We start from the raw sequence: 26,095 nt of genomic DNA, 5'->3' as shown, positions 1-26,095 counted from the left end.
ATCTGAATCTACTTTTAGAGGATTGATGAACAACGCAAATGGTTGGATGAGGAGGTGGAGAAAGTTCTGCAGCAAAGACAAGCTCTAGCTGAGTTGGAAGAGGACTTGAGAAAAAGGGAAGTTATTGTAGACAAAAAAGAAGCACTATTACAGGAGAAAAACCAATTGGAAATGAAACGGTTACGCTCCAGTCAGGTAAGAACGCACTTCTCAACTTGTCTGTAGAATTACAAGGTCTCAACATTCTACTGTGCTGATGGGAAAATCATGCAAGATTTCCCAGGCAGAAGACTAACCTGATGTGCTTATTCCACAGAAAACCACACTTCTCTCATAACATTCAAAATGTTCAAGTGCACATTTCCCAGTTAGCTACTAAACCAATAATACATGGCAGCAAATTTGTGTTCCAAATTACTGTGTTACCTTGCAGTTGCACACAATCACCTTAGAAATGCTGTTGAAGTGATCTTAAGCAAAGGCTACGACCTAGCTTGGACGTTGGTAGGTAAGTCCTATCAACTTGCTTTCTCGTACTGCCAGAAAAGGCTTGGAAATGGATTATCTAACTACACTTAATCAGGAAATAGATACCTAAAATTTTGGAAAGGAGCCAAAAGCTATCTTACTTCATTTAGTAACTTGAAATACTGGCCTACAACTTGCTGTGTGTTTGACAGCAAACTATCAGCATTCACTATCATTAAACCTCTGAATTAGATCATAATTTCAGGATGTTGTCCTAGTATAGAGTAAAAATTCTTAAGATGCAGTCTATCATTTACTACTCAGTGACGAGCTGTGAGAATGACCACCTTCACATTGAGAATACCCTCCATTGTGTCATATAGCACTATCACCATGCGAAATGGGACAGACTTCAGACAAATCTAGCAACTCAAGATTGCACATCTATGAGGTGCTATGGGCCATCAACAGCAGCAGAATGTACTCCAACACAATCTGCAACCTCATGGTCTGGCATATCCACCACTCAACCATTATTATGAAACCTGGAGGTCCAACCCTGTTCAGTGAGAGTGCTCGAGGGCATGCCAGGATCCAGAATAGCACACCGAAGAATTAGGTATCAATCTGGTAAAGATATCAACAGCATAAACAGCAAATGATGTACAGAGCTAAGCTATCCCGTAACCAACAGATCAGATCTAAGCTTTGTGGATCTGCCACATCCAGTTGTGAATGGTGGTGGACAGTTAAACCACTCACTGGAGAAGGACATTCCTTCAAATATAGCCACCTTCAGTGATGGCAGAGCCCAGCTTATCAATGCAAAAGATAAACCTGAAACATTTGCAGCAATCATCAGCCAAGAGTGCTGAGTGAATGATCCAACTCGGCCTCATCCGGTGGTCCCCACTATCTCAGTTACCAGTCTTCTGCCAAATCAATTCCTTCCACATGATGACAAGAAACACTTGGAGGCACAGGATTCAAAGGATATGGGCTCCAGACAACATTCTGATAATAGTACTGAAGACTTGTGCGCTAAAGCTTGCCTTTCCATTAGCCAGGCTGTTGCAGTATAGTTACAACACTGGCATCTACCCAACAATGTGGAAAATTGCCCAGATATGTTGTATACACAAAAAACGCAACAAATCCAACTTGGCCAATTACCGCAACATTAGTCTACTCTCAAGCATCAGTAAAGTGATGGAAGGTCTCATCAACAGTGCCATCAAGTGTTAGTTCAGGATCCACCAGGACCATTCAGCTTCTGACCTCATAACACCCTTAGTTCAAACATGGGCAAAAGAGCTGAATTCCAGAGGCAAGATGAGAGTGCCAGCTTTTGACATCATGGCCACATTTGTGTGTGGCATCAAGGAGCCCTAGCAAAACTGGAATCAATGGGTATCGGAGGACAAACTCCATGCTCATTGGAGTCATACCTGGCACATAGGAAAATGGTTGTGATTGTTGGGGGTTAGTAATCTCAGTTCCAGAACCCCTCTGCAGGGGTTCCTGATGATAGTGTCCAAGGCCCAAACATCCTCAGCTGATTCATCAGTGTCCTTCCTTTCTTCATCATAAGGTCAGAAAGTGGGGATGTTCACCGATAATTGAGCAATGTTTAATCTGCATTTAAATGTAAGAAGATCTGAATAATATCCAAGCCTGTGCACCATCTGCAAGGCATGTAAAGAGTGATGGAAACTCCCCATGTGGCTGGATGAGTGCAGCTTCAAAAACATTCAAAGAAGCTTGATACCATCCAGGACAAAGCAGCCCACTTGATTAGCACCACATCCACAAGCATCCACTCCCTCTACCACCAGTGCTCATTAGCAGCTGTGTGTACTAACTATAAGATGCAGTACAGAAATTGGCCAAGATCCTTAAACAGCATTTCCCAAACCCACAACCACTTCCATCTAGAAGGACAAGGGCAGCAGATACGTGGAAGGACCACTACCTGCAAGCCACTCACCATTATGACCTGGAATTATATTGCCATTTCTTCACTGTTGCTGGGTCAAAATGCCAGCATTCCCCCCAAAGGACATGTGGGTCAACTTGCAGTATGCAAATTGCACCTGTTCAAGAAGGCAGCTCACCATTACCTTCTCAGTGGCAATTACGGTTTGGCAATGCCCATGACCCACTAATGAAGAAAAAAATACTCTCCATAGCCAACAATTGAAAAATTAATGATCCGGAGATGACTCCTTTCTGCTTTCATATCATTGTTAAGCCTTGTTCAGTATGATGTAATTGTATGTTTAATGGAAATTTAAGGTAGTAACTGCTGAACAACCATTGTCACATTGGAATAGTTTACTTTAGGAACATTGCTAAATGTCTCTTATGATTAATTACAATATTTTTTAAAAACTTGTAAATAAGTTTTTAAAATGCACAAGTTTTTTTCATATTCCAGCTTCTCAGCCTCATGAGTGTTTCATCTTTATTTTGTTCTCTGTTAAATTCTTAAGTTGTTTAAATCTTAGTGTTTATTATTTCTTGATTGACTGTGAGACTTCTTTAATGTGATTTGCTGAATGGACAGCTTAATGACATCACTGAAGCACAACCAACACTTGAAGTCCTTACTAAATTACCCCACAAGCTATTGCACATCAAGAAAGGTAACATTAACTTTCACATGCTGAGTTAGCACAGCTTTCATTGAGTTTAGCAATGAGCATTTTGCATCATCACTAATTGAAAAACCTGGGCTAAAATCTTTCAATATGAATGTTTCTTGACTGGATATAGCACTAGTTCTGATACAACTATTGAATTATTCATTAAATAATCAGTTCTGGATAATTTTCATTTTTAATTTTGAAGCACTTACATTGAAATATTTAGGGTTAAAATGAATTAGGGTTTTAGTAACACCTGACCCCAACTCTACAAATCAATATTGTGGTATAAGCTGTATGGCTTAATCTATTTTAATATAATTTATTTTAGAGTTTAGATTTTGAAGTAGTATTGTGTGGGTTTTGGTCTGTGTGTATGAGAGGGTTTAATAATTAATAATGAAGAAAGGAGATACTTCAGAAAAAAGTTAGAAGTAGGTTATATCAGTGTAAGGGTTTTAGTTGGAAAGATCCAGACCAGAAGTGTTTGGTTCAGACCTTTAGCGGTTATTCAAAGTTGAGACTGTCTAAATTCAATTTTGTGAATACTCAAGGTTGAGGCTACCAAATTCTCAAGACCAGGGCTTAAAAGAAACAATTGAATGAAATTTTAGACATGATAGAGAAGCAAATGTTCCCTCCTTATCACAGTATGTAACATGATGTAATAGTATTGAGCTAAATGGGATTGTATTTTTAACTATGTATTTCAAAATCATTCAAATTGTGTTATGTATAAATAACTTGGCTTATTCTGATTTACTTTCTTTTATTTTGCGTAACAAACTTCTATTGCATTGCATGGTTGTGTAAGACTACCTCTTTAAGAAAAGATCTGCAGAGTCAAATTTCAGTCTGCGATCTGCTTTGTCCAGTAATAACATCAACTAGAATTATAACAATATTGATTATTTATTTTTCAGGCTTTGAACAAAGATATTTTAAATTTATCCATTCGTTTAAACACAATAGAAAGGGAATTATCAGACAAAAGCACTCAACTTCAGAATAGTACTGCAGAGGAAAGAAAAACCATTTCAGAAGAGATGCAAGTACTTCAATGGGAAAGAGCTCAACTGCTGAAAAGAAGACACTGTCTGGATGAGAAATTAGAGCTTGGAAATGTTCTGTCACCTGAGGTATAATCATATCTTTTCTTTTTGTTTAAAAACTTGTTCATTACTTAGTTCTGAAGTAATGAGGGTGTATGTGAAAGTCACTAGAAATTTCAATTGATCCAGACATCGTAACATCATAAAGAATTCCTCTTAATTCCTTAATATTCTATAATCTTGAAACACACTGTAGGTATAATATTCCCAGCCTTGTATAATGGGGGCAATAGTAAGTCTGGTGGTAAAATATGGTGAGTATAGAAAAATATGATTCTCAACATCAAGGAAAATAAGTCTGAGCTTTCACCCAATGTTTTATAGGTGGGACAAGAATTTCAATAGTGAGCTGTGAAAGAGGCCTATTTGCAGCATTAGTATTGCATTATTACTTTATTTAATCTCATTTATATGCAGTTTGCTATTTTCAGTGAAAAGAAACTCTTCAGCAACAATTCCCAACATGAACATTGGAGCAGGAAACTGACAACTGCAATTCACAGGTGTCTTCCTTATATAAGAGTTTCCATCTTGGTAGAATTCCCCAACATCTCCAGATCAGTATTCTCTCTAATTTCATTCTTCTGTGTCAACCTCCAAGTCTGTACACTGTAACTTACAGAACTATAAATCAAAACATCATACGCAAAGTGTTGAAGCAGCTAAGCTCACAAACAGCTGCGCAGCTTAGAAAGAACGTTGCTCAGGACACACTACGTGAGCAACAACCATCTATCAGTGTTCCTCTGAGCTGTGTGAATGCATGCATGTGTAGACACTCCAAAGTTCCAATGGATGGCAGTTGGTCAGCATGTCTGGTTCCAGCAATCACTGTCACCCAACTAGAAAGATAATTAGAGGGAATGCTGTGAACTGTCTCCCCAACATGTTTGGAGTTTAATATTGGCAAAGTACCAACCTGAGCACAGGGACAAGCACCCTTTCCCTGTTTCAGAATGAAGTGCATTTCTGGGTTCTTATCTTTCTTTTGTAGTACTCACTCATGTTTCAGGTACTTGGATATTCAAAACATCTTTGTTGTACCTTGTGGCACAGATAGCTAAGCAACTTTTTGTGTTTAGCAGAAATGAACTGTCAAAAGGAACTATGGCAATTCAAGGTGCTGGTCCAATATCAGTCAGAAAAGATGATGAGTTGTCTCAAGTGAGTGAGTGGAAAGTGCAGAAGGCAGGAAGGGTTGGGAGTTCGGGGAAGGGTTAGAGTCATTGAAGGAGTCATTGAAGGAAGATGCTGCATTCAGTATTGAAAGTGAAAGGCCATTAATCTTCGTGGGAAGTTGGTGCAATGGTTTGTTAAAGTGAGTGTGCAGTCGCAGAGGAGAGAGGTGACACTTATCTATGTAGAGCACAGAAGGTCATTAAACTTCTTGCAGCAAGAAGGCCCTGACCCTGGTAAGCATTTTGCCACTGCTGAACACAAGATAGTGTAAAAGTGGCATATGAAGTGTGATTCATACTTAACAAAGTGAGTAGCCAAAAATTGCATAAGATAACTCATGAGACCAAATGAAGAAAAACTTTCCATGAAACTGCAAAATTGACACTTAGCTAATCTATGGTAAAATTCAGCTCTGTGTATTTCTTTCTTTCAAGTATATCTTTAAAATGAAGCAGTTTTAGAGTACAGAAATAATTGGACCAGGAAGAATCAGCATAATTTAGCCCTCATTTTAAAATCCTCTTTCTGTCCCTATTTTTCTATTATCATTACAACTCCCTATGTTGGCATGAATAATAGAAATATAATTGTACATTGCTTACACTTATGGCACAGCAATTTAACAAATGCATTGTTTGTTATCAATGGACTGGCATCTAGAATGAAAAGATTGCCAGGGAATATGTACAGCTGCAAAACTGTTATTATAGATACATGGTATGTCAAAGTCTTAATACTGAGAAGAAAATTACTGGAGACAGCAAAAATGGCCGGAAACCTCAACCTGATCATATGAAGACATTTCTTGACAAAGTCATATTGGTGACATTCCAATTTGATTACCACTTGCATTGGCACATATGCATTCTTTTCACCGAACATAGATTATTCTGCTAATCAACTGTGGATTATTTTGAATAGGATTGATGTGAAAAAAGTTTTAACCCTCTTTTTGAACATCAGTCAGTAACAGAGAACTGTTACTTTATTGGTAGCCATTGCCAAAATGAAAGCAAAACGAAAACTCTACATCAAAAAAACCCACATCAAGACTGTAATCCCAGCATTCATAAAAAGAATCTTAAACATACAGCCCACTCATCATTTTTTATGTTTCTGAAACTGATATGACCATTTTAAAAATTATTTGTTGCACTTTTTCTATATAATATATTGTGAGAAGAAATAGATGAAGTTCACAATTATCATCTAAATAATTCAAATACATTATTATAAACATTGTGAGCATGTTTATAATGTGAATTTAGGTCTGAATAAAACTATATTTTTGAAGTATCCAGAATGTCTATTGAACTTTGTTGGAAGTTTCTAAGCTTAATATGAGAGGCATTTGGTATTATGAGAAGGAATGTCCCCACATGCTCGCTCTAACATTAAAATGAACTATCCACAAAGTAGAGCCCTGTAATCTCATGATATTCAGAGTTATTTTGTTGTTACAGTCAGTGCAAGATGCAAAAAATATTGTAGTTGAGTAACCTGGCTTTGCATCATCTTCAATGTCAAGAATTTTAAATGACACAAAATTGTAAGAGTTCTCAATAAATTAAATTAGACATTGAAAATGTTTCCTATACAGAACCTTAAATGGCATGCATTTGTAAAACTTGTATATGAATTTACAGTAAAAATGAAAACTAAATTACATTTTAGTGTATAAAGGATTGAATTGATGAACTAAAGATAAGGTAGAATTATTGCCAAATCATATATTTTGATAATCATACCTGTGTCTGCTCCTTGAAAGAACCATCTAGTTAATCCTCTTGCTCTTCCTTTGCTTATTACACTTCAGTTTCTTTAACGTACATATCCAGTTCCTTTTGAAAGTTCCTATCAAAAATGTTCTCACTCATCTTTCAGGTATAGTAACCAAGGTAATACAGCAGGATTGAGACACATTCAACAAGTAATCACATCTGTCTTATTTCTCAGGAAGAGCGGATACTCTTCCAATTGGAGGAAGGCATTGAAGCTCTGGATGCTGCCATAGAATACAAAAATGAAACTATTAATTGTCGTCAAGATTCATTGAGGGCCTCAGATGGTAGCCTTACCCAAAATGAGGCAAATGTAATGTTTAGACTAGGTGCTTTATCGGCTGCTGAGACAAGAGTCCTTCTATGCAGATACTTTAATAAGGTAAAGCCATACGTTCCTTACATCAGTTCCATAATTTTTTATGTATATAATGTAACTTGTTAAATTGAAAACAGCATTTAATTGGTAATAATTTGCATACTTTAATGAAAATGTGAATTAAAGTAGGTTTATGAAAAACCGGAATCAATCTAATCCAATATTGTGTAATCTTGACATGTATTCTTTCATTTTAACAAGACATATCTTTTCAAACTAAAAATGTGGTTTATTAAATTTTGGTAGCTTTTGAACTAGTAGTGGTTATATTATACCTATAGTACATTGCACAGTACTGAGTTGCTAGCAATTAAGACAAAGCAGCGAGAAAAGATGGTGATTTACTATGCAAGTGTAACTTGTTGTCTTGCAGATGGATTATTAAACTGAGGTTCCATCTACTATTTACATATTTCAGATGGATGTTAAGCCTCATTTGGCAGTATTCACAGAGGAGTAGGGAGTTTTCCAGGTGAACAAGCCAAATTCCTCTCCCAAGGGAAAGCAAAGTCACCATTTTGTTGCTGTTTGAGATTCTGGTGTATATGGCTTTCTATTTCTCTATTTCATAATAACTACTGCAGTTTTGGATTATTGCTACTGCCTGAACCAGAGACGGGTAGCAACTAAAAGTAACTGTGCCTCCAGCTTCCCATAAGCGGCTAGGCTAATTGAGTAGCCTGCAGCCAGCTCCCAGCATGAGGCTAGCAGGCCAGTGCTCCAGTGAAAACGTAAAATAGCTGAAGAAACTCAGCAAATCTGGCAGTATCTGAGGAGACAAAGCAGAGTCAACATTTCAGGTCCAGTGCACAGAACTGAAGAAGGGTTACTGAAGCCGAGACATTGACTGCTTTGTCTCCACAGATGTTGGCAGACCTGCTGAGTTCCTCCAGCTATTTCTGTTTTTGTTTCAGATTTTCAGCATCCACAGTTTTTTGTTTTTGTTTAGGCCAACTTTCCAGGCAGGTTTTGAGGCCCACACTGTGCATTGCTGAGTGCTGTAGCAACCACAGACTGCCCTGTAGAGGCTGTCCTATCCACCTCTCACAGTAGTCTCCTGCTGCAAAACCAATTATAAATTTTAAAAAGCTGCAGAGTGCGCCTCCATTTTTGAAGTACCCTCTCTCTTATTACAGTCTGCTGCTCTGCACAAGCCTCTGAATGGCCTCAAGTGTCAAGAGCTTGCCTGCCACTCCTGAGTTGGATGGTGAACCCATCCTTTAGCCATTAATTGCCCTACTAGATAAAATTATGATGAATGACTACAGCGTGGATATCTGATGCAAATTTCAATTTGACAGAGGGGTTCAGAAGTACAAAGCGAACATCCTGCTTAACCTGTTAAAATAATTATTAAATGTGGGGTGCCTGAAGAGATGGCTAAAATATGGATCTGAGACCATAACGTAACTCTACTTTTTCATTGTAGTGCAAGAAGACAAAACAGCAAAATGCTTTGGCCACAAAAGAAGTTAGAAAGTAATGATAGCAAAGTACAAAACTTCTATTATTCCTCTGGCAATCAGGAATTGTCCATTAAACATATCTAAAGTTTTGAGATTTTAGGCAGGTTGTATTTGTTCTTTGGTGACATAGTTCCTTGGTCAGTATTCACTATAAGTTTTCAAAATGTGCATGCTAATTTTTTTAATATTTTAACTTTGGTAGGTGGTTAGCCTACGTGAGACTGAACGCAGTTTGCAGGTGCAATGTGCAGAAATGTCTGTGAAGGTAACTGAACAAGAGAATGTAGTCCATGAATTAGAATCTGCAGTGGAACGTTTATCAATGGAGATAGACAGACGACTAACTATGCAACAGAAGGAGCATGAACAGAAGATGCAGTTGGTCTTACAGTACTTTCAAGGTATTTGGGTCTTTGCAATTCAAATATTGTCATTATGCTCACAATATAAGTTACAGAGATGTAAGCAGGCAGCACACAATTATGCTGTGAGTTGACACATTTTCCAGGCATGCTTATATTCAATATAGTCAATTCCCTGGGGTATTATACAAACACGGCTGAATTTTTTGGGGCTTTCAGGAGAAGCCTGGGAGTCAGAGAGATGCTGAAAAGTTTGGAGAAGGGCAGCAGGTTGTGGGACTGTCATCTTCTTGTCACCATAGAATTCTCCCAGCACTGAAGAAGATGGAGGATGACCCTCCAACCCAGAGCCTAATTTTGACAGTTCGGGGCCAACTAAGAGCCTTTTCCGACTACAAATGGTGAGTGGGCTATCCTACAGACAGACACGCAATGCACACATAACACTAACTGTACATTACGTTGTGTTTATTGGCACTGCTTGCACTGATGAGCTGCCACCTCATTCAAATGGCATCCCTTAACAAGCTGTGACAGCAGCTAATTAACTGCTAGAATGCCACATCCTAGGCTCCTTAAAAAGCCCAAACTTCAGACTCATTATCACTGTTGTTTCAATTATGTCCAGCCCAATTTAAAAAATGATGGGCGCAACTTTATAAGGGTCAGAGCAATGTAGGCTATGGTGCAATTTATGGAAGATTCATGCAACAACCATAGTGAGGCCCATTTTGGATCTGAAATCATCTTGTTCTGCCTTTTGTTTTTCACAACTATTATGGCGAGATTATATCACTAGGCAGTGGGAAGTTGCCAATTGGCAGGTATTAACACTTGATAAGTGCCTTGTTATGCTACAACTCACTTTATTAATATTCAAATTTTCATCTTACCAAAGTCATAGAACAAACGGGATGTCAGGCAAACGTGATAAGGAGACCAAAGTGGGTACTTGACAGATTCAGCTGACCGTCTGTTCTGAACAATTTCCATGCTGAAAACTGTGTAACACCATCTCAGGACACAGTCAACAGGCACCAGGTGCACACAATCCTCCTCCATGGATGTTGACATCTGGAGTTTTCCAACCTACCATGACCATCCTGCACTTCTACTATTCACGGCAGTGTGTTCTAGAAGCACAGACTTGTATCGCACCAGCAACTTGTATTAAAAGGCTTCTTGTATTGAAAGAAAGGGACAGGCATCCAGCTCACAGACTGTACCTGGCTGCATTTCAGGAGTGCACGGTTGCTGTCTTAGTATTGCCTCATTTAGCACTTAACTGCATTCTCATAACATTCCCGCCTTCCATCGCCATGCCAGTTAACAAAGTCATATCATTGATACAAATGTACAGTATGGAAACAGACCCTTCGGTCCAACTCGTTCATGCCGACCAGATATCCCAATCCAATCTAATCCCACCTGCCAGCACCCGGCCCATATCCCTCCAAACCCTTCCTGTTCATACATCCATCCAGATACCTTTTAAATGTTGCAATCTTACTAGCCTCTACCACTTCCTCTGGCAGCTCATTCCATACATGTACCACCCTCTGCATGAAAACGTTGCCCTTTAGGTCTCTTATATCTTTCCCCTCTCACCCTAAACCTATGCCCTCTAGTTGTGAACACCCCCACCCCAGGGAATAGACTTGGTCTCTATGTCCTATTTATGCCCTTATGATTTTATAAACCTGTATAAGGTCACCCCTCAGCCTCCAACGCTCCAGGGAAAACAGCTCCAGTCTATTCAACCTCTCCCTATAACTCAAACCCTCCAACCCTGGCAACATCCTTGTCAATCTTTTCGGAACCCTTTCAATGTCCTTTCAATAAAAAGGAGATCAGAATTGCAAGCAATATCCCAAAAGTGGCCTAACTAATGTCCTGTACAGTTGCAACATGATCTCCCAACTTCTGTACTCAATACTTTGACCAATAAAGGAAAGCATACCAAACACCTTCTTCACTATCTTATCTACCTGTGACTTTACTTTCAAGGAGCTATGAACCTGCACTCTGATGTCTCTTTGTTCAGCAACACTCCCCAGGACCTTACCATTAAGTGTATAAGTCCTGCTCAGATTTGCTTTCCCAAAACGCAGAAGCTCACATTTATCTAAATTAAACTCCATCTGCCACTCCTTAGTCCATTGGCCCATCTGATCAAGATCACATTGTAATCTGAGATCATCTTTTTCGCTGTCCACTACACCTCCAATTTTGGTGTCATCTGCAAACTTACTAACTATACCTCTAATGCTTATATCCAAATCATTTATATAAATGACGAAAAGTAGTGGACCCAGCACCTATCCTTGTGGCACTCCACTGGTCACAGGCTTCCAGTCTGAAAACCAACCCTCTTCCACCACCCTCTGTCTTCTACCTTGGAGCCAGTTCTGTATCCAAATGGCTAGTTCTCCCCCTATCCCATGAGATCTAACCTTACTGATCAGTCTCCCATGGTGAACCTTGTCGAAAGCCTTAGTAAAGTCCATCTAGATCATGTCTCTTGCTCTGCACTCATCAATCCTTTTTGTTACAATTTCCAAAAGCTCAATCAAGTTTGTGAGACATGATTTCCCACGCACAAAGCTATGCTGATTATCCCTAATCAGCCCTTGCATTTCCTAATACATGTACATCCTGTCCCTCAGGATTCCCTCCAACAACTTGCCCACCACCAACGTAAGGCTCACCGGTCTATCACAGAATTGACTTGCAAATCTCAGTCAGAGGCAGACATCTTCTTGTAGGTAACTGTGTCTATGTCAATCTCATACCTGCTCCATCCACCAGCGTCTTGCATGGCAAATAGACCACATGTAGAACAAGCAGGCAGTCATGTCTGAAAATTTTAGGTAAGTAGAAATCATTGAAGATTCTGGAGGCACCTGTCATTCAGGGGCAGCCTGGTGTGGCAACTGCTGTATCCTGGTAAGAAACTTCAGAAGATAGTGTATGCAGCGTAGACCATCATGGAAGCCAATCTTCCATCCATGGACTCCATCTACATGGCTTGCTCCTGCGGAAAGGCTGCAAAGACCCATCACACCCCAGCAATGATCTCTGACAACCTCTTCCATCAGGGAGAAGATACAGAAGATTAGAGAGCTGCTGGAAAAATGCAGTAGGTCAGTCGGCATCCAAGGAGCAAGAAAATTGATGTTTTGGGCAGGAGCCGTTCATCATCACCACTCCTGAAGGGCTCCTGCTCGAAACATCGATTTTCCTGCTCCTCAGTTGCTGCCTGACCTGCTGTGCTTTTCCAGCACCACTCTAATCTTGACTCTAATCTCCAGCATCTGCAGTCCTCACTTTTGCTTAGAAGATACAGAAGCCTAAACACATGCACCATAAGGTTGAGGAACAACTTTTTCCTGGCCATTATTAGACTGATGAATGGACTCTCTAACCTCAAATAATGCTGATCTTGCTAATGTTGATCTCACCTAGCACTCGTCCTGTGCAGTGTAACCTTTAAGCCCTGTCTACTTTTTTTTTTACAACTTCTGATCTGTACATCTTTGCTTACAATGATCTACCTGTACTGTTCATAAACAAAGCTTTTCACTGTACATTAGTACACATGGCAATGAATGAATCAATCAATCTGATACCAGTTGAGAGAATTGGCCACAGTGAGGTGTGTGGTTGGGGTGTTCAGTTAAGAAGTCTGTGTCTCTTCAGTCCAAGGAGCGAGTCAGTTGTTAGTTTTGTAGCAGTAGGTCTGGGGGCATAGAGCTAATGTGGTCAGGGCAATAAAAATGCAACTATCAGGAGTTCGACATGTCTTGCCCAGGTCCTGTTCAGTCATGTCAAAGGCCCGTTCATAGTCAGGACCACAGTCAGGTCTGTCCACAGAAATTGAGAGGGAAGGTAGTAGGGATGCAATTGCAGCCATTGCAGTGGGACTAACTTGGTCAGTTAGCCTTGATTTCTGGTGTTGCAGGGTCTGGGCAGGGGCACAGAAGTGTAGTGAAGGGGTGGACAGCAGGCTTGCAAGAATGGTATATGATAAAGCATCGAATGAAGAGCGTTGTCCATGATCAGGACCATCCCAACTTCAACATAGGGGGTCAGTGAATGACCACACCTGGCACAATCACTTTGTTTGTCAGGTATGGCGGGAAAAATGAGCAACTGCACGCACTGGTAGAGGCTTGGGGAAGTTTGAAGCCTATGGGTTTAACAGGATGAGCTACTAACTACCAGAGGAATGTGCACTGTCACCTTTCATCATGCTGGAAATCAAAAGTGCACAATGGAGACAAAAATAGCTGTGATCAGAGTGGGTGACTTAAGTGACTCAGCCTGTGACAGAGGGGCTGCTGTAAACAAAGGCCTCAGGGCTTTTAATGAGATAGAGCATAAGTCACCAGGCCCATGCAATGTGTGGCACACATGCTGCTTACTCCTTGCACATCGTCTAGCATGGTTCCTCTCTATATATTGAACCTAGCCAGCACAGACATTGCTGGACAACTGTTTGTCGTCTGAACCTTTGTGCACAGAGCAAGCTGAACATTAGGGTTGTTAAATGAGGAAGGATAAATGTGTCTTCATGACCCAATACCATGTGTACGCTTCCTCCCATGCTTCTGGATGGTGCAGTTGACTCTCCGTGCAGACTCCATCCATGGAGACTCATCTGTCACAATGAAATCCTGTCAAATGTTGTGAAATTGCATTTGGCATATACACAGTGAGGGTGTAGGTTTGCTCGCTGAGCTGTAGGTTTGATATCCAGATGTTTCATTACCTGGCTAGTTAACATCATCAGTGGCGACCTCCAAGTGAAGTGAAGCTGTTGTCTCCTGCTTTCTATTTATATATCTTTCTCCTGGATGGGGTTTCTGGGGTTTATAGTGATGTCATTTCCTGTTCGTTTTCTGAGGGGTTGATAGATGGCATCTAGATCTATATGTTTGTTTATGGCATTGTGGTTGGAGTGCCAAGCCTCTAGGAATTCTCTGGCATGTCTTTGCTTAGCCTGTCCCAGGATAGATGTGTTGTCCCAGTCGAAATGGTGGTTTTTTTCATCCGTGTGTAGGGCTACGAGGGAGAGAGGTTAGAAACCACATTGAAGGACAACAATCTCACGGAAGAAACACAACAAACGATCAGACAGACAGTTGCACCTACTCTGAGCTGAAAGAGGGAAGGAAACAAACAACACACAAGAAAAGAAAGCCCTAGAAAACCTCAAAAAAGACAAAAACACCGTTATATTACCTGCAGACAAAGGTCGCTTCACAGTCATCCTGAACAGAAGGGACTACATAGAGAAAACCAATGCACTACTTGCAGACACCAACACCTACCAACAGGTGGCGCTAGATCTGACCACACAACTAGGAAACAAAATTACATATCTCCTAAGAAAATTACAGAATTCCGGACAATTAAACAAGATAGAATTCCAGAAAATGAAACCCGACGGGACCAACACCCCACGATTCTACGGACTACCAAAAATCCATAAACCAGGAGCCCCCCTCAGACCTATAGTCTCACTACCCGGAACACCAACTTACAGACTGGCCAAAGAACTACACGCAAGGCTGAAATACCTAGTAGAAGAGTCACAGCACTTCATCCACTCCACCCAGGAATTCCTAAAAATCATCAAAAACACCAAAACAGAGGAAGTCGAAGCAATAATCTCATTCGACGTAACAGCACTGTTCACCTCCATCAACATCGACCTGGCAAAGGAAACACTTACCACACTTTTAGAAGAGACCATCACACACACACCAACCACCATCAATCACATTACCAACGAAAACATCATGAAGCTAGTGGACCTTCCTCACCACCCACTTCACTTTCAACAACATAGTCTACAAACAAACCAACGGCACACCCGTGGGATCTCCGCTATCAGGATTCATAGCAGAAGCAGTAATGCAAAGACTAGAACAGCCCTACCAACCATCAAACCAAAAATCTGGGTCCGCTACGTAGATGCCACCTTTGTCATCACAAAACGAAACAAGATAGAAGAGACACTTAACATCATCAATAACACCGTCACAGGCATAAAGTTCACCAAGGAGGAAGAAACTGACAACAAACTTGCATTCCTGGACGTCACAGTCGAAAGAAAGGATAACGGAGAACTACAAACCTGCATATACAGAAAACCGACGAACACTGACCAAATACTTAACTACACCAGCAACCATCCCAACACACACAAACGAAGCTGTATCAGAACACTATTCCAACGAGCCACCACATACTGCAGCACAGATGAACTTCGGAAAACAGAGGAGAACCACCTATACAACGTATTCAAGAAGAACGGATACTCAAAAAATACAGTGCGCAGATTCCTCAAGAACAAACCACGACAAGCAGACCAAACACAGCCAGAAACCCTAACCACCTTACCATACATCAAAGAAGCTTCAGAAATGACAGCCAGACTACTAAAACCTCTCGGAATCCTAGTCGCACACAAACCCACCAACACTCTCAAACAAAAACTAACAAACTTAAAAGACCCAGTACAACCCATGGACAAAACCAACATCATCTACAAATTTCCATGCACGGACTGCCACAAACACTACGTAGGACAAACAGGAAGAGAGTTAGCCACCAGGATACATGAACACCAGCTAGCCACAAAAAGACATGACCCTCTCTTCCTCGTAGCCCTACACACGGATGAAAAAAAACCACCATTTTGACTGGGACAACACATCTATCCTAGGACCTCCACCATGCTAAGCAAAGACATGCCAGAGAATTCCTAGAGGCTTGGCACTCCAACCACAACACCATAAACAAACACCTAGATCTAGATGCCATTGATCAATCCCTCAGAAAACAAACAGGAAATGACATCACCACAAACCCCAGGAACCCCATCCGGGAGAAAGATATAAATAGAAAGCAGGAGACAACAGCTTTGCTTCACTTGGAGTTCGCCACTGATGATGTTACCTAGCCAGGTAATGAAATGTCTGGATATCAAACCTACAGCTCAGCGAGCAAACCTATACCCTAAACCTCAACCTGAGCTACAAATCTTCACAAGCCTTGCATATACACAGTGAGACTTACAAGCAAATGAGAGTTATCGCCAAGAACGTTTATGCTGAAAGTAATAGTCTTTTTCCATCATGCCACCAAAGTGCCCTCAATGGGCTTTCCTCTTTCTTTTACTCTCATTATATCTTAGTGTTGTCCCTGGTTCTGCAGTTCCATTCTGGAGCCCATTGCTTTGAACAGGAGACTCAGCGAACACTTGTGTCTGAACAGCCCAGAGATGCCATGGCTCTTGCCAGACTCAAGTTGACCCTTCTCAGCTTGAACTTCGAAGGGTCAGAGGGAGGCAGGCATGGTGGAGGTGGAGAGTCAGGCCACCTCTGCGGTGTCTTGCATGGAAAGTGCAGAAGAGTCTTGTGAGGACAGGGCACCTGGATTGGGGTCAAGGATACCAAACTCCCACTGTCGCCGAGCCTTTATCCTGAGGACCAGCATGTGCTTGATGGAATGCAGGTTTGTGATTCTTTCCAGTATTTCCAGAATGTGTTGGACCTGGTTGCCTCCATGGCATTTGCCAACCTGCTCAGGGAGGCAATCAGATGGTCACAGGACTTGCTGCATTGCTGCAGCTTCTGAACCATGAGAGCAATAGCAGCCCATTCTGCCTGTCTGCTGCCGCTCCTCCCTATGGATTTGGATGGAGTCCCTCAATATGTAAACCACAGGCTCCTCTTCAGCATGCGGCTCAGCCAATGGTTGGTTTTCCACAGCCCTCTGAGTGCCAGCCACCTTGCCCTTTTATCTTCAGCCAGCTGCAGAGCTGTCACAGTGAGATGTTTACGCACACGTGTTTATGTTTCTCACTGGGGTGTCGATATCTGGACTGGGGTTGGGAGGAGGAATGCAGGAGTCAGCCTTGCTGATGCTTCTTCTGAGACTTCCATCCCCCTCGTCCTCAGAGGTTGAAGACAGAGCTTCTGGGGGAGCCAAAAGTGTCTCTTTAGAGCTTGAGGACAGGCTAGCAGAGCCTGCAAGGCAAGAGAGAGAAGTTGTCATGGCCAGTGGTTAGAAGTGATATGCAATGACTGAGAGTGACAGCACAGTTAATGTGAAGCTGCAGTTGAATGAAGATTAGTACTTACTCATTTGGTAGGACATGGATGTTTCTGCATCCCTGTCAGGAGTGGCACCACTCTTTTCCTCTAAATGCCAGGATTCTCTCCCTGTCAAATGGCAAGAATCCATCCACCTGTACCGCCTCTCTCTGTCCTGTCAAAGGAGGTCTTGCAATGTAATAAGAAAAGCAATAGAATTGAATGAGATTACACTTTGTGTCATGACTTTCGGGCCAGTGTGGAATTTATGAGGAGACAGCACAGAGGGTATGTAAGTTTATTGTGTGGGAGGTTAGGAGTAGACGAGAGTGAGTGAGGAAAGGTTTTGTCATCAATGTGAGAATGATAGAGCATGAGCCTTGGTGAGAGGTGAGAGCAATAGCAGAGATAGAATAAGTGTGAAGAAACAGAGAGAAGTCTGGTAAAGGGAGTAAGTCACTAACCTTTCTATATTGCTGGCCATTCCTGCAAATGCTGGTGCTGACATTGACCTGGTTGATGACCTTGGACCAGGGGGTTATGGACTGGTGGCATGAACTCCTTTGCCAGTACTTGGGGAAAAGACTCTTCTCCTTTGCATTGCCCCATCCTCCAGGGCCTCCAGGTCTCTGTTGGGGAAACACAGTACCATCTTCACATTTTCCACCATGTTTTGCTTCGGTCCTTGAACAGGTCAGGGCAACTTTAGAATGTAAGTGCTCATCTAGGTGCACAGCATCCTTCTGAAATGGATGCACCAAAGATGTCAGTCTTTGGGTGAATATTTACTGAGTGGCAAGTTGTGGGAAAAATGCATGGTAAGATGAGTGAAAATTGGACATGAAAGATGCCATAGGTACAGTGTAGGTAATTATAGCATTGAGTTTGGTAAGATAGGGTGACAAAACCTACTAGGTCTCACAACAAAACAAAGTCCAAATAAACTCAGACTTTGCCAAGAAAAATCATAGGATTCAGCCCAAGGTCTCTGTCTTACCTGCCTCTACTATCTTTGATGAATGCCACTTAGAGTCATAAAGATATACAGCATGGAAACAGACCCTCCGGTCTAACCCGTCCATGCCGACCAGATATCCCAACCCAATCTAGTCCCACCTGCCAGCACCCGGCCCATATCCCTCCAAACCCTTCCTATTCATATACCCATCCAAATGCCTCTTGCACTGTCTCAACTTTATGTTTTCTTTTTAATTTTTTTATCCTTAACTCTGTTATTTCTCTTCTTCATCTTCAATCTTGGTGGTCTTGTCCTTTTCTTTATTTCAGGTGGGAAGTGGTGTAGGAGGGAATGGTACCTCCAGTGACTGCAAGTTTCATTTGGGGTGGAGGCTGTGCAGGTAAATTTGTTTCTGTTCCCATTCCTTCCCCTTCTACAATCATTTGTGTTTTCTCCACTCTTTCCCTTTCTACCAACCTGTTCACTCCCATCAGATTCTTTTTATTCCATTGAGCTATGTGCTCAACCCATCAACCTACTATCCCCTCCCCCATTCTGCCCTGACAAATCCTTCATTCTTAACCCCTCACTTGTGCTTGTTATACTCACACAAATAAAGAATTCAGTATAGAGAGGTCAGCGGCTCCTTCATCCTTTTTTCTGTTCCCCAACCTCCCCAACCCCCATTATCTTCTCTTCTTACCTGTTTACTAAATAGAGGCTTTGTTTGAATTTAGAAGTCATTTTCTTGCAAAATAATTTTAGAATGATGAGAAAAACAATTTCAGTCTTTGTCTGCATCTTAGTGTTTTTCTCCACGTTCTGACTCTTTCTTTGTCTTCTCTTTCTTTCTCATGTGCTTCTCCATCTCCAGATGTGAGAGATTAGAATATGCTTTGCAATTGTAACCTGTCAGCATTAGCTTTTCTTATCAACAAAACACAGAATGACAATCCACTGGCTTCACAATTTAACTGATTTTATTTTCAAAGAAACTTGAATTAATAAAGATCTTGTGATAAAGGTACTGCTATAATCTTGTTAGTGACCGAGTTCCAGGATGTTTATCAAGTGGCAGTGAAGGAACAGAAGTATATGGTTAAACTGGTGTATGACTTCACATAGAATATGGAGGTGATAAGTGTTCCCATGTAGGTGCTGCTCTAATCTTTCTGGGTGGTGAAGGTCATTGAATTGGATTGAATTTATTGTCACATGTACTGAGGCACAGTGAAAAGTTCGTCCATGGTTTTGGGAGGTTGGATAAACTCTTCTGTGCCTTCTCAGTATGGCAGCACTGAGTGTGGAACATTCAATTACTAGTTAACTTAATGGGGTTGAATTTCATAAGCAAACTGAAGTTGATATGGGAGATGCATAACTGAGATGCTGCCTACCTCATTTTGTCCCCTACAACCAATTTGTCAGAAATTACTGGGCTTTCTGAATTGAATTGAATTGAATTTATTGTCATGTGTACCAAGGCACAGTGAAAAGCTTTGTCTTGCGAGTAATACAGGCAGATCACATAGTTAAGTAGCAGGGATAGTAAATAACAGGTAAACAGCGGCAAAACCAAAAACACAGGTACAGGCGAATGTTAAGAGTTTGTGAGTCCATTCAATATTCTAACAGTGGGGTAGAAACTGTTGTGAAACTGGCTGGTGCGTGTGTTCAGGCTTCTGTACCTTCTCCCCGATAGTAGAGATTGTAGAAAAACATTGCCAAGGTGGGATGGATCTTTGAGAATGCTAGCAGCCTTTCCTTGACAGTGGGCCTGGTGGATAGATTCTATAGATGGGAGGTTGGCTTTTGTGATTGTCCGGGCCGAGTTCACCACTCTCTGTAACCATCTCCGATCTTGAGTGGTACAGTTGCCATACCAGGTAATGATATATCCAGGCAGAATGCTCTCGATGGCACATCTATAAAAGTTGGCAAGAGTATTTGCCATCATGCCAAATTTCCTCAGCTGCCTGAGGAAGAAGAGACGTTGTTAGGCCTTTGTAACCAGTGCATCCACATGAAGAGTCCAAGAAAGCTTGTTGTGGGTGACCACTCCCAGGAGCTTGACACTCTCCACTCGTTCAACCTCTGTGCTGTTAATGTGAAGGGGGCCATGAGTAACATCCCACCGAAAGTCGATAATGCGTTCCTTGGTTTTGCTGGCATTGGCGTTGTTATCAGTGCATCATTTTTCCACGTCTTCCACCTCCCGTCTGTGGTCTGTTTCGTCGCCATCTGACATGGTGGTGTCATCAGCAAACTTATAAATGACGTCAGTCTGGTATTTGGCGACGCAGTCATGGGTATACTGTGAGCACAGTCGGGGGCTGAGTACGCACCCCTGGGGGGCTCCAGTGTTGAGTGTTAGTGAGGATGAAATATTGCCCCAATCTTGACTGATGGTTGTCTGTGGGTCAGGAAACTGAGGATCTAGTTACAGAGAGTGGGGCTTAGTCCGAGATCACTAAGTTTAGTAATCAGACTTGAGGGGATAATACTGTTGAAGGCTGAACTGTAGTCAATGAGTAGGATTCTTACCTAGCTGTTCTTGGTGTCAAGATGTTCTCGGGAGGAGTGAAGGGCAAGTGATATGGCATCTGATGCGGATCTGTTGGTCCGACAGGCAAATTGGAGTGGGTCAAGAGTAGTGGGGAGGCTGGAGTAGATTAATGCCATGACCAACCTTTCAAAGCATTTCATGACCACCGGAGTTAGGGCCACTAGGCGGTAGTCATTGAGGCATGCTGCATGAGCCTTCTTAAGCACAGGGATGATGTTGGCCTTCTTGAAATAGGCAGGGACAGTGGCTTGCTTCTGGGAGAGATTGAAGATATCCAAGAAGACCTCTGCCAGTTGATCTGCACATGCTGTGAGTGTACGGCCTGGTACTCCGTCTGGTCCCATTGCTTTCCTTGAATTCACATGAAGGAAAACTGATCTGACCTCTGATACAGTGACTGTTGGGATAGGTTCATCAGGACTTGTCGGAATAGGTGTTACCTCTCGACAGAAGTTCTGCTCAAAGTAAGCATAGAAGATGTTGAGACGATCTGGGATATGTCATCGTCTGCTATCTTGCACTTTCTCTTTTTCGAACCTGTCATGTCATTCAGTCCTTGCCATAGTCGCCGGATGTCTGTCAGGGTCTCTAGTTTGGATCGGTATTTGTCCTTGGCTGCCTTAATGACTCTGCGAAGGTCATACTTGAATTCCTTATATTTGAATGGGTCTCCAGATCTGAAGGCCTTACACCTGGTTTTTAGCAGGTTCTGTATGTCCTGATTCATCCAGGGTTTCCTGTTGGGGAACACGTGGATTGACTTCCTTGGTTTGCAGTCCTCCATACACACTTGCTCATAAAGTCTGTGACGGTGGTGGTGTACACGTCCAAGGTCCCTGCGGACTGTTTGAACGTAGCCCAATCAGCCAATTTCAGACAGCACCGGAGATGACCCTCTTCCTCCTCCGCCTACCACTGGACGTGTGTCTGCAAGGGGGTCTCCTGCTTGAGCTTTTGCCTGTATGCCGGGAGAAGAAGCACGATATTGTAATCAGAGTTCCTGAAATAAAGGGGGAATGGAGCGGTAGGCATCCTTCACAGAGATGTAGCAGTGGTCTAAAATGTTCAGGCCCCTGGTTGGGCAGGTAATGTTCTGGTGGTGATTGGGCAATACCTTCCTTCGATTGGCTTGATTGAAGTCGCCAGTCACTGTGTAGTCTCAGTCTTACCTGGAGAAGGTAAGTTTCTGCTTGTGTTCTGATTTGTCCAGTTAGCTCCTGGTTTCAGTTGCTGCCAATTTGTTGCTTGAGGTTAGGTCACATTTTTGTATAGTGGTGTTTGGGCTGCTTTCCAGGTAGGTGTCTTATGGTCAGGAGTGTTTTGTGTAGGTTCTCCTTCCTGGGGCAGGTCTTTCGGGTCCCTCCATTTTCTAGCAGGCCCCAAGCCTGGGGCTCGCGTAGGCTGCCTCTAGCTGGCCTGGCCTTCCTCCAGGGTGGTCAGATGGGTCATGTCTGCTGCCTTCATCCAGTAAGCTGGCTTTGACGGTCGGAGGAGTTTAGATAAAACCGAGTTATTAGTAATTTTTAAAAGCATTATGTTAAATTTAAGAGTGTAGAATGATTGCAGGAAGTCGGAAATAGGAAATTTAGATCTGCACACTGGAGCTCCCAAGGAGTCAACCGTATCCGGTACCATCTTGCTTCCAAAGATTTCAAAGATCTTGCTTTTGTTGAACTTATCATGGGCAATCAAAAGACCCCTTTCAAAAAAAATGAGTAAAAGTGTTGACGTTATTGGGGAGCTAAAAAGAAACATCAATAAGCCTTCAAGCCAAAAAGGAATTTATTTCATTTATCCGGCCTACCCAAGCCTTTTCTTCACTGTTGGTGTGGGCATGTGCCATTCCAGCATTCCAGCGAGCAGCTCACAGATGAACTTGTGTTATGTACTGTTGTGTTTCATTTGCATCAAATGTCAAATGATTCCTCCCCCTAGATCGAAGGCACACTTTCACCTCTTCTGCTAACGGAGCAGCATATCAGTGAAATTTCAGACCCTGAAATGAGAGAAATACTTGAGTTCTTCGGGTATTATTTGAATATTTTAATTTTGATTTTTAATCTTCCGCTTCCTTCATCTTTCAGAGTCTTAGGTTTTAATACTAACAGGTCCCTGGCTTTCTATAAACCAGATTTTGCCTTTACATGCCCATGTCTAGGGACTTTTCCCACAAACATATTCGAAAAGAGATTATTTGATATCAGTTAGGAGTCAGAATATTGCTGATATTTTCAACTGTAGCCAAAGTCAGTGAAACAAATTTTAGCCTCCCACTTATCTGAAATTAGCTAATTCACAATGAGATAGGGAGAAAACATGAGATCTTGCAGATTTGGTGGTTACATGTACTGCTAAATATTCAGAGGAGCTATGTCCACAAGAATCTTCAAAGACCCAATATTATTAAGTACATTGTTTATTGACTCTTTAATTGCTATTTCAGGCTTGAACAAGAATAACATATCATGATTGTATCACTTTGAATGTATTCAAACACAGCAAGACACTTCTTGGGAATGGTGTGAAACAAAATTTGACATAGCCATAACAAGAGTTATTAGGGTTGATGACTTAAAACATGATCAAAGGAATAAATGTGGGGAACTTGCCCCAGTATATAATACAGAGGAGAAAGTGAGGACTGCAACTGCTGGAGATCAGAGCTGAAAATGTGTTGCTGGAAGAAGGGCTCGTGCCCGAAACGTCGATTCTCCTGCTCCTTGGGTGCTGCCTGACCTGCTGCGCTTTTCCAGCAACACACTTTCAGCCCAGTATATAATATAGCCAAGTGTGAAAGTCATTCAAGTCTGGAATTTGTAAACTTACAACAACCAGCATGGTTGGCATTAATTGTATCCAAAAAGAAATCAAAATAATTTGTCAAAAACGGTGAACAAATTATCGTATTTGTCTTTGCCATTATCCTAATCTCACATTTTATCTCTAGTTTCTTTCACCCTTTTCCTTCTGAGTACATCTTGTCAATGAAATCAGCAAGATCTGGACAGTATCTAAGATTGGGTTGACAAGTGGCAAGTAACACAAATGCCAGGCTGTGATCATTACCAATAAAAGACAATCTAACCACCATCACTTGACATCTCAATGGTGTTACCATCACTGAATCCCCCACTTTCAGCATCCTGGGGGCTTACCATTGACCAGAAACTCAACAGGACTCACTACATAAATACAGTGGCTACGAGCCGGTCAGTGGCTAAGAATATTGCAGCAAGTACCTCACCTCCTCACTCCCTAAAGCCTGCCCATCATCTATAAGGCACAAGTAAGGAGTGTCAAGGAATACTAGCCAGTTGCCTGGATTGGTGCAGCTCCAACAGCACTCAAGAAGCTTGACATCATCTAGGACAAAACAACCCACTTGAATGGCAACATATCCACAAGCATCCATTTCCTCCACCACTAACACTCAGTAGCAGCAGTGTATACAATCTACAAGATGCAATGCAGAAATTCACCAAAGATCCTCAGATAGCACCTTCCAAATCTATAGCCATTTGCATCTAGAAGGATAAGGGTAACAGGTACATGGAAACACTACCACCAGTAAATTCCCATCCAAGTCACTCACCATCCTGATTTGGAAATGTATCATTGTTCCTTCACTGTAACTAGGTCAAAATCCTGGAATTGCCTCCTTAATGGCATTGTGGATCAACCCACAGCAGGTGGATTTTGGCAGTTCAGGAAGGCAGCTGACCACCACCTTCTTAAGGGCAACTAGAGACAGGCAATAATTGCTGGCCAGCCAGCAATACCCACCTCCCACAAATGAATAATAAAAAACCTCCTACTACCTCAATTCTATTTCCACTAAACTCCTGACCACTTACCTTCAATTCATGACTCTTGGGTTAGGTGGTGTTAATGGTTCCAGTTCCTCAGTACTCTTCCACTTCCTGACCATTCCACTGTCATTATTCCATTTCTCAAAAAACCTAGCTTTGACCACTCAGTTCTGGAAAGCTACATAACAATGTTCTGTACCTGTCCAAAGTCCTTGAATGTACTGGCACATCCCAAATTTGTACCCACTTTCCTGCAACTTTATATTTAAATCATTGGAAATGCATTTTCACCCTACCATAGCATTAAAACAGCCCGTATCAAAGTCATAGTGTTAGACAGCATGGAAACAGACCCTTTGGCACAACTAGCCCACACTGACCACACATCCCAATCTGACCTAGTCCCATTTGTCATTAGGCCCATATCCCTCTAAACACTTCCAGTTCATATATCCATCTAGATGCTTTTTGAATGTTGTAATTGTACCTCCCTCTTCCATTTTCTCTGTCAGTTCGTTCCATACAAGCACCACCACCTGTATGAGAAAGCTACCCCTCCAGTCCCTTTTAAATTGTTCCCCTCTCACCTTAAACCTATGCGCTCTAGTTTTGGGCTCTCTGGGAAAAAAGACGTGGGCTATTCACCCTACTTTTGCCCCTCCTGAATTTATAGACCACTACAGGGTCACTTCTCAGCCTCCCCGGGACAAAGGTCACAGCCTATTCAGCCTCTCCCTCCAACTCAAACTCTCCAGTCCCGGCAACATCCTTGTCTGGACCCGCTCAAGTTTAATAGAAGGATGACCAGCATTCTGCACAGTATTCTAAAAGTTGCCTCACCAATGTCCTGCACAACCGCAATATTACTTCCAATTCCTATACTCAATATTCCGACCAACGAAGGCAAGCATGTGAAATGCTTTCTTCACCATCTTGTCTACCCATTACTCCACTTTCAAGAAATATGCACCTGCACTCCTAGGTTTCCTTGTCTGGCAACACTCCCCAGAGCCCTACAATTAACTGTACAAGTCCTGCCCTGGTTTGCCTTACTAAAATGCAACACCTCACATTTCTCTAAATTAAACTTCATCTGTTAGTCCTTGGTCTATTGGCCCATCTGATCAAGGTCCATTATACTTTGAGATAATCTTCTTCACTGTTCATTTGTCATCTGCAAACTTACTAACCATGCCTCCTATATTCATATCCAAATCATTAATATAAATGATGAAAAGCAGTGGACCCAACACTGATCCTTGTGT

At 41.9% G+C, this 26,095-nt stretch overlaps 1 protein-coding gene across 8 annotated transcripts in view; it reads left to right on the top strand.

Annotated features, from left to right (window-relative positions):
* Positions 1–26,095, top strand: part of LOC140486439 (kinesin-like protein KIF27) — a 141,969-nt gene that overhangs the window by 94,504 nt on the left and 21,370 nt on the right. For 6 of the 8 annotated variants that reach the window (XM_072585619.1, XM_072585585.1, XM_072585591.1 and 3 more), the window contains 4 exons: positions 19–195; positions 4,037–4,252; positions 7,361–7,567; positions 9,233–9,431. In XM_072585619.1, the coding sequence (XP_072441720.1) occupies positions 19–195; positions 4,037–4,252; positions 7,361–7,567; positions 9,233–9,431 (799 nt within the window). Of the gene's footprint in view, positions 1–18; positions 196–4,036; positions 4,253–7,360; positions 7,568–9,232; positions 9,432–10,290; positions 10,377–18,784; positions 18,856–26,095 lie in introns of those variants that run through there. The other 2 variants (XM_072585641.1, XM_072585632.1) reach the window with 2 other exon arrangements.

The sequence above is a fragment of the Chiloscyllium punctatum genome, chromosome 2 (genome assembly GCF_047496795.1).
Source record: "Chiloscyllium punctatum isolate Juve2018m chromosome 2, sChiPun1.3, whole genome shotgun sequence".
In the NCBI taxonomy this organism is placed as follows: Eukaryota; Metazoa; Chordata; class Chondrichthyes; order Orectolobiformes; family Hemiscylliidae; genus Chiloscyllium; species Chiloscyllium punctatum.
Note: the sequence above shows the minus strand (reverse complement) of the source record. Positions and strands in the feature narration are given on the sequence as shown.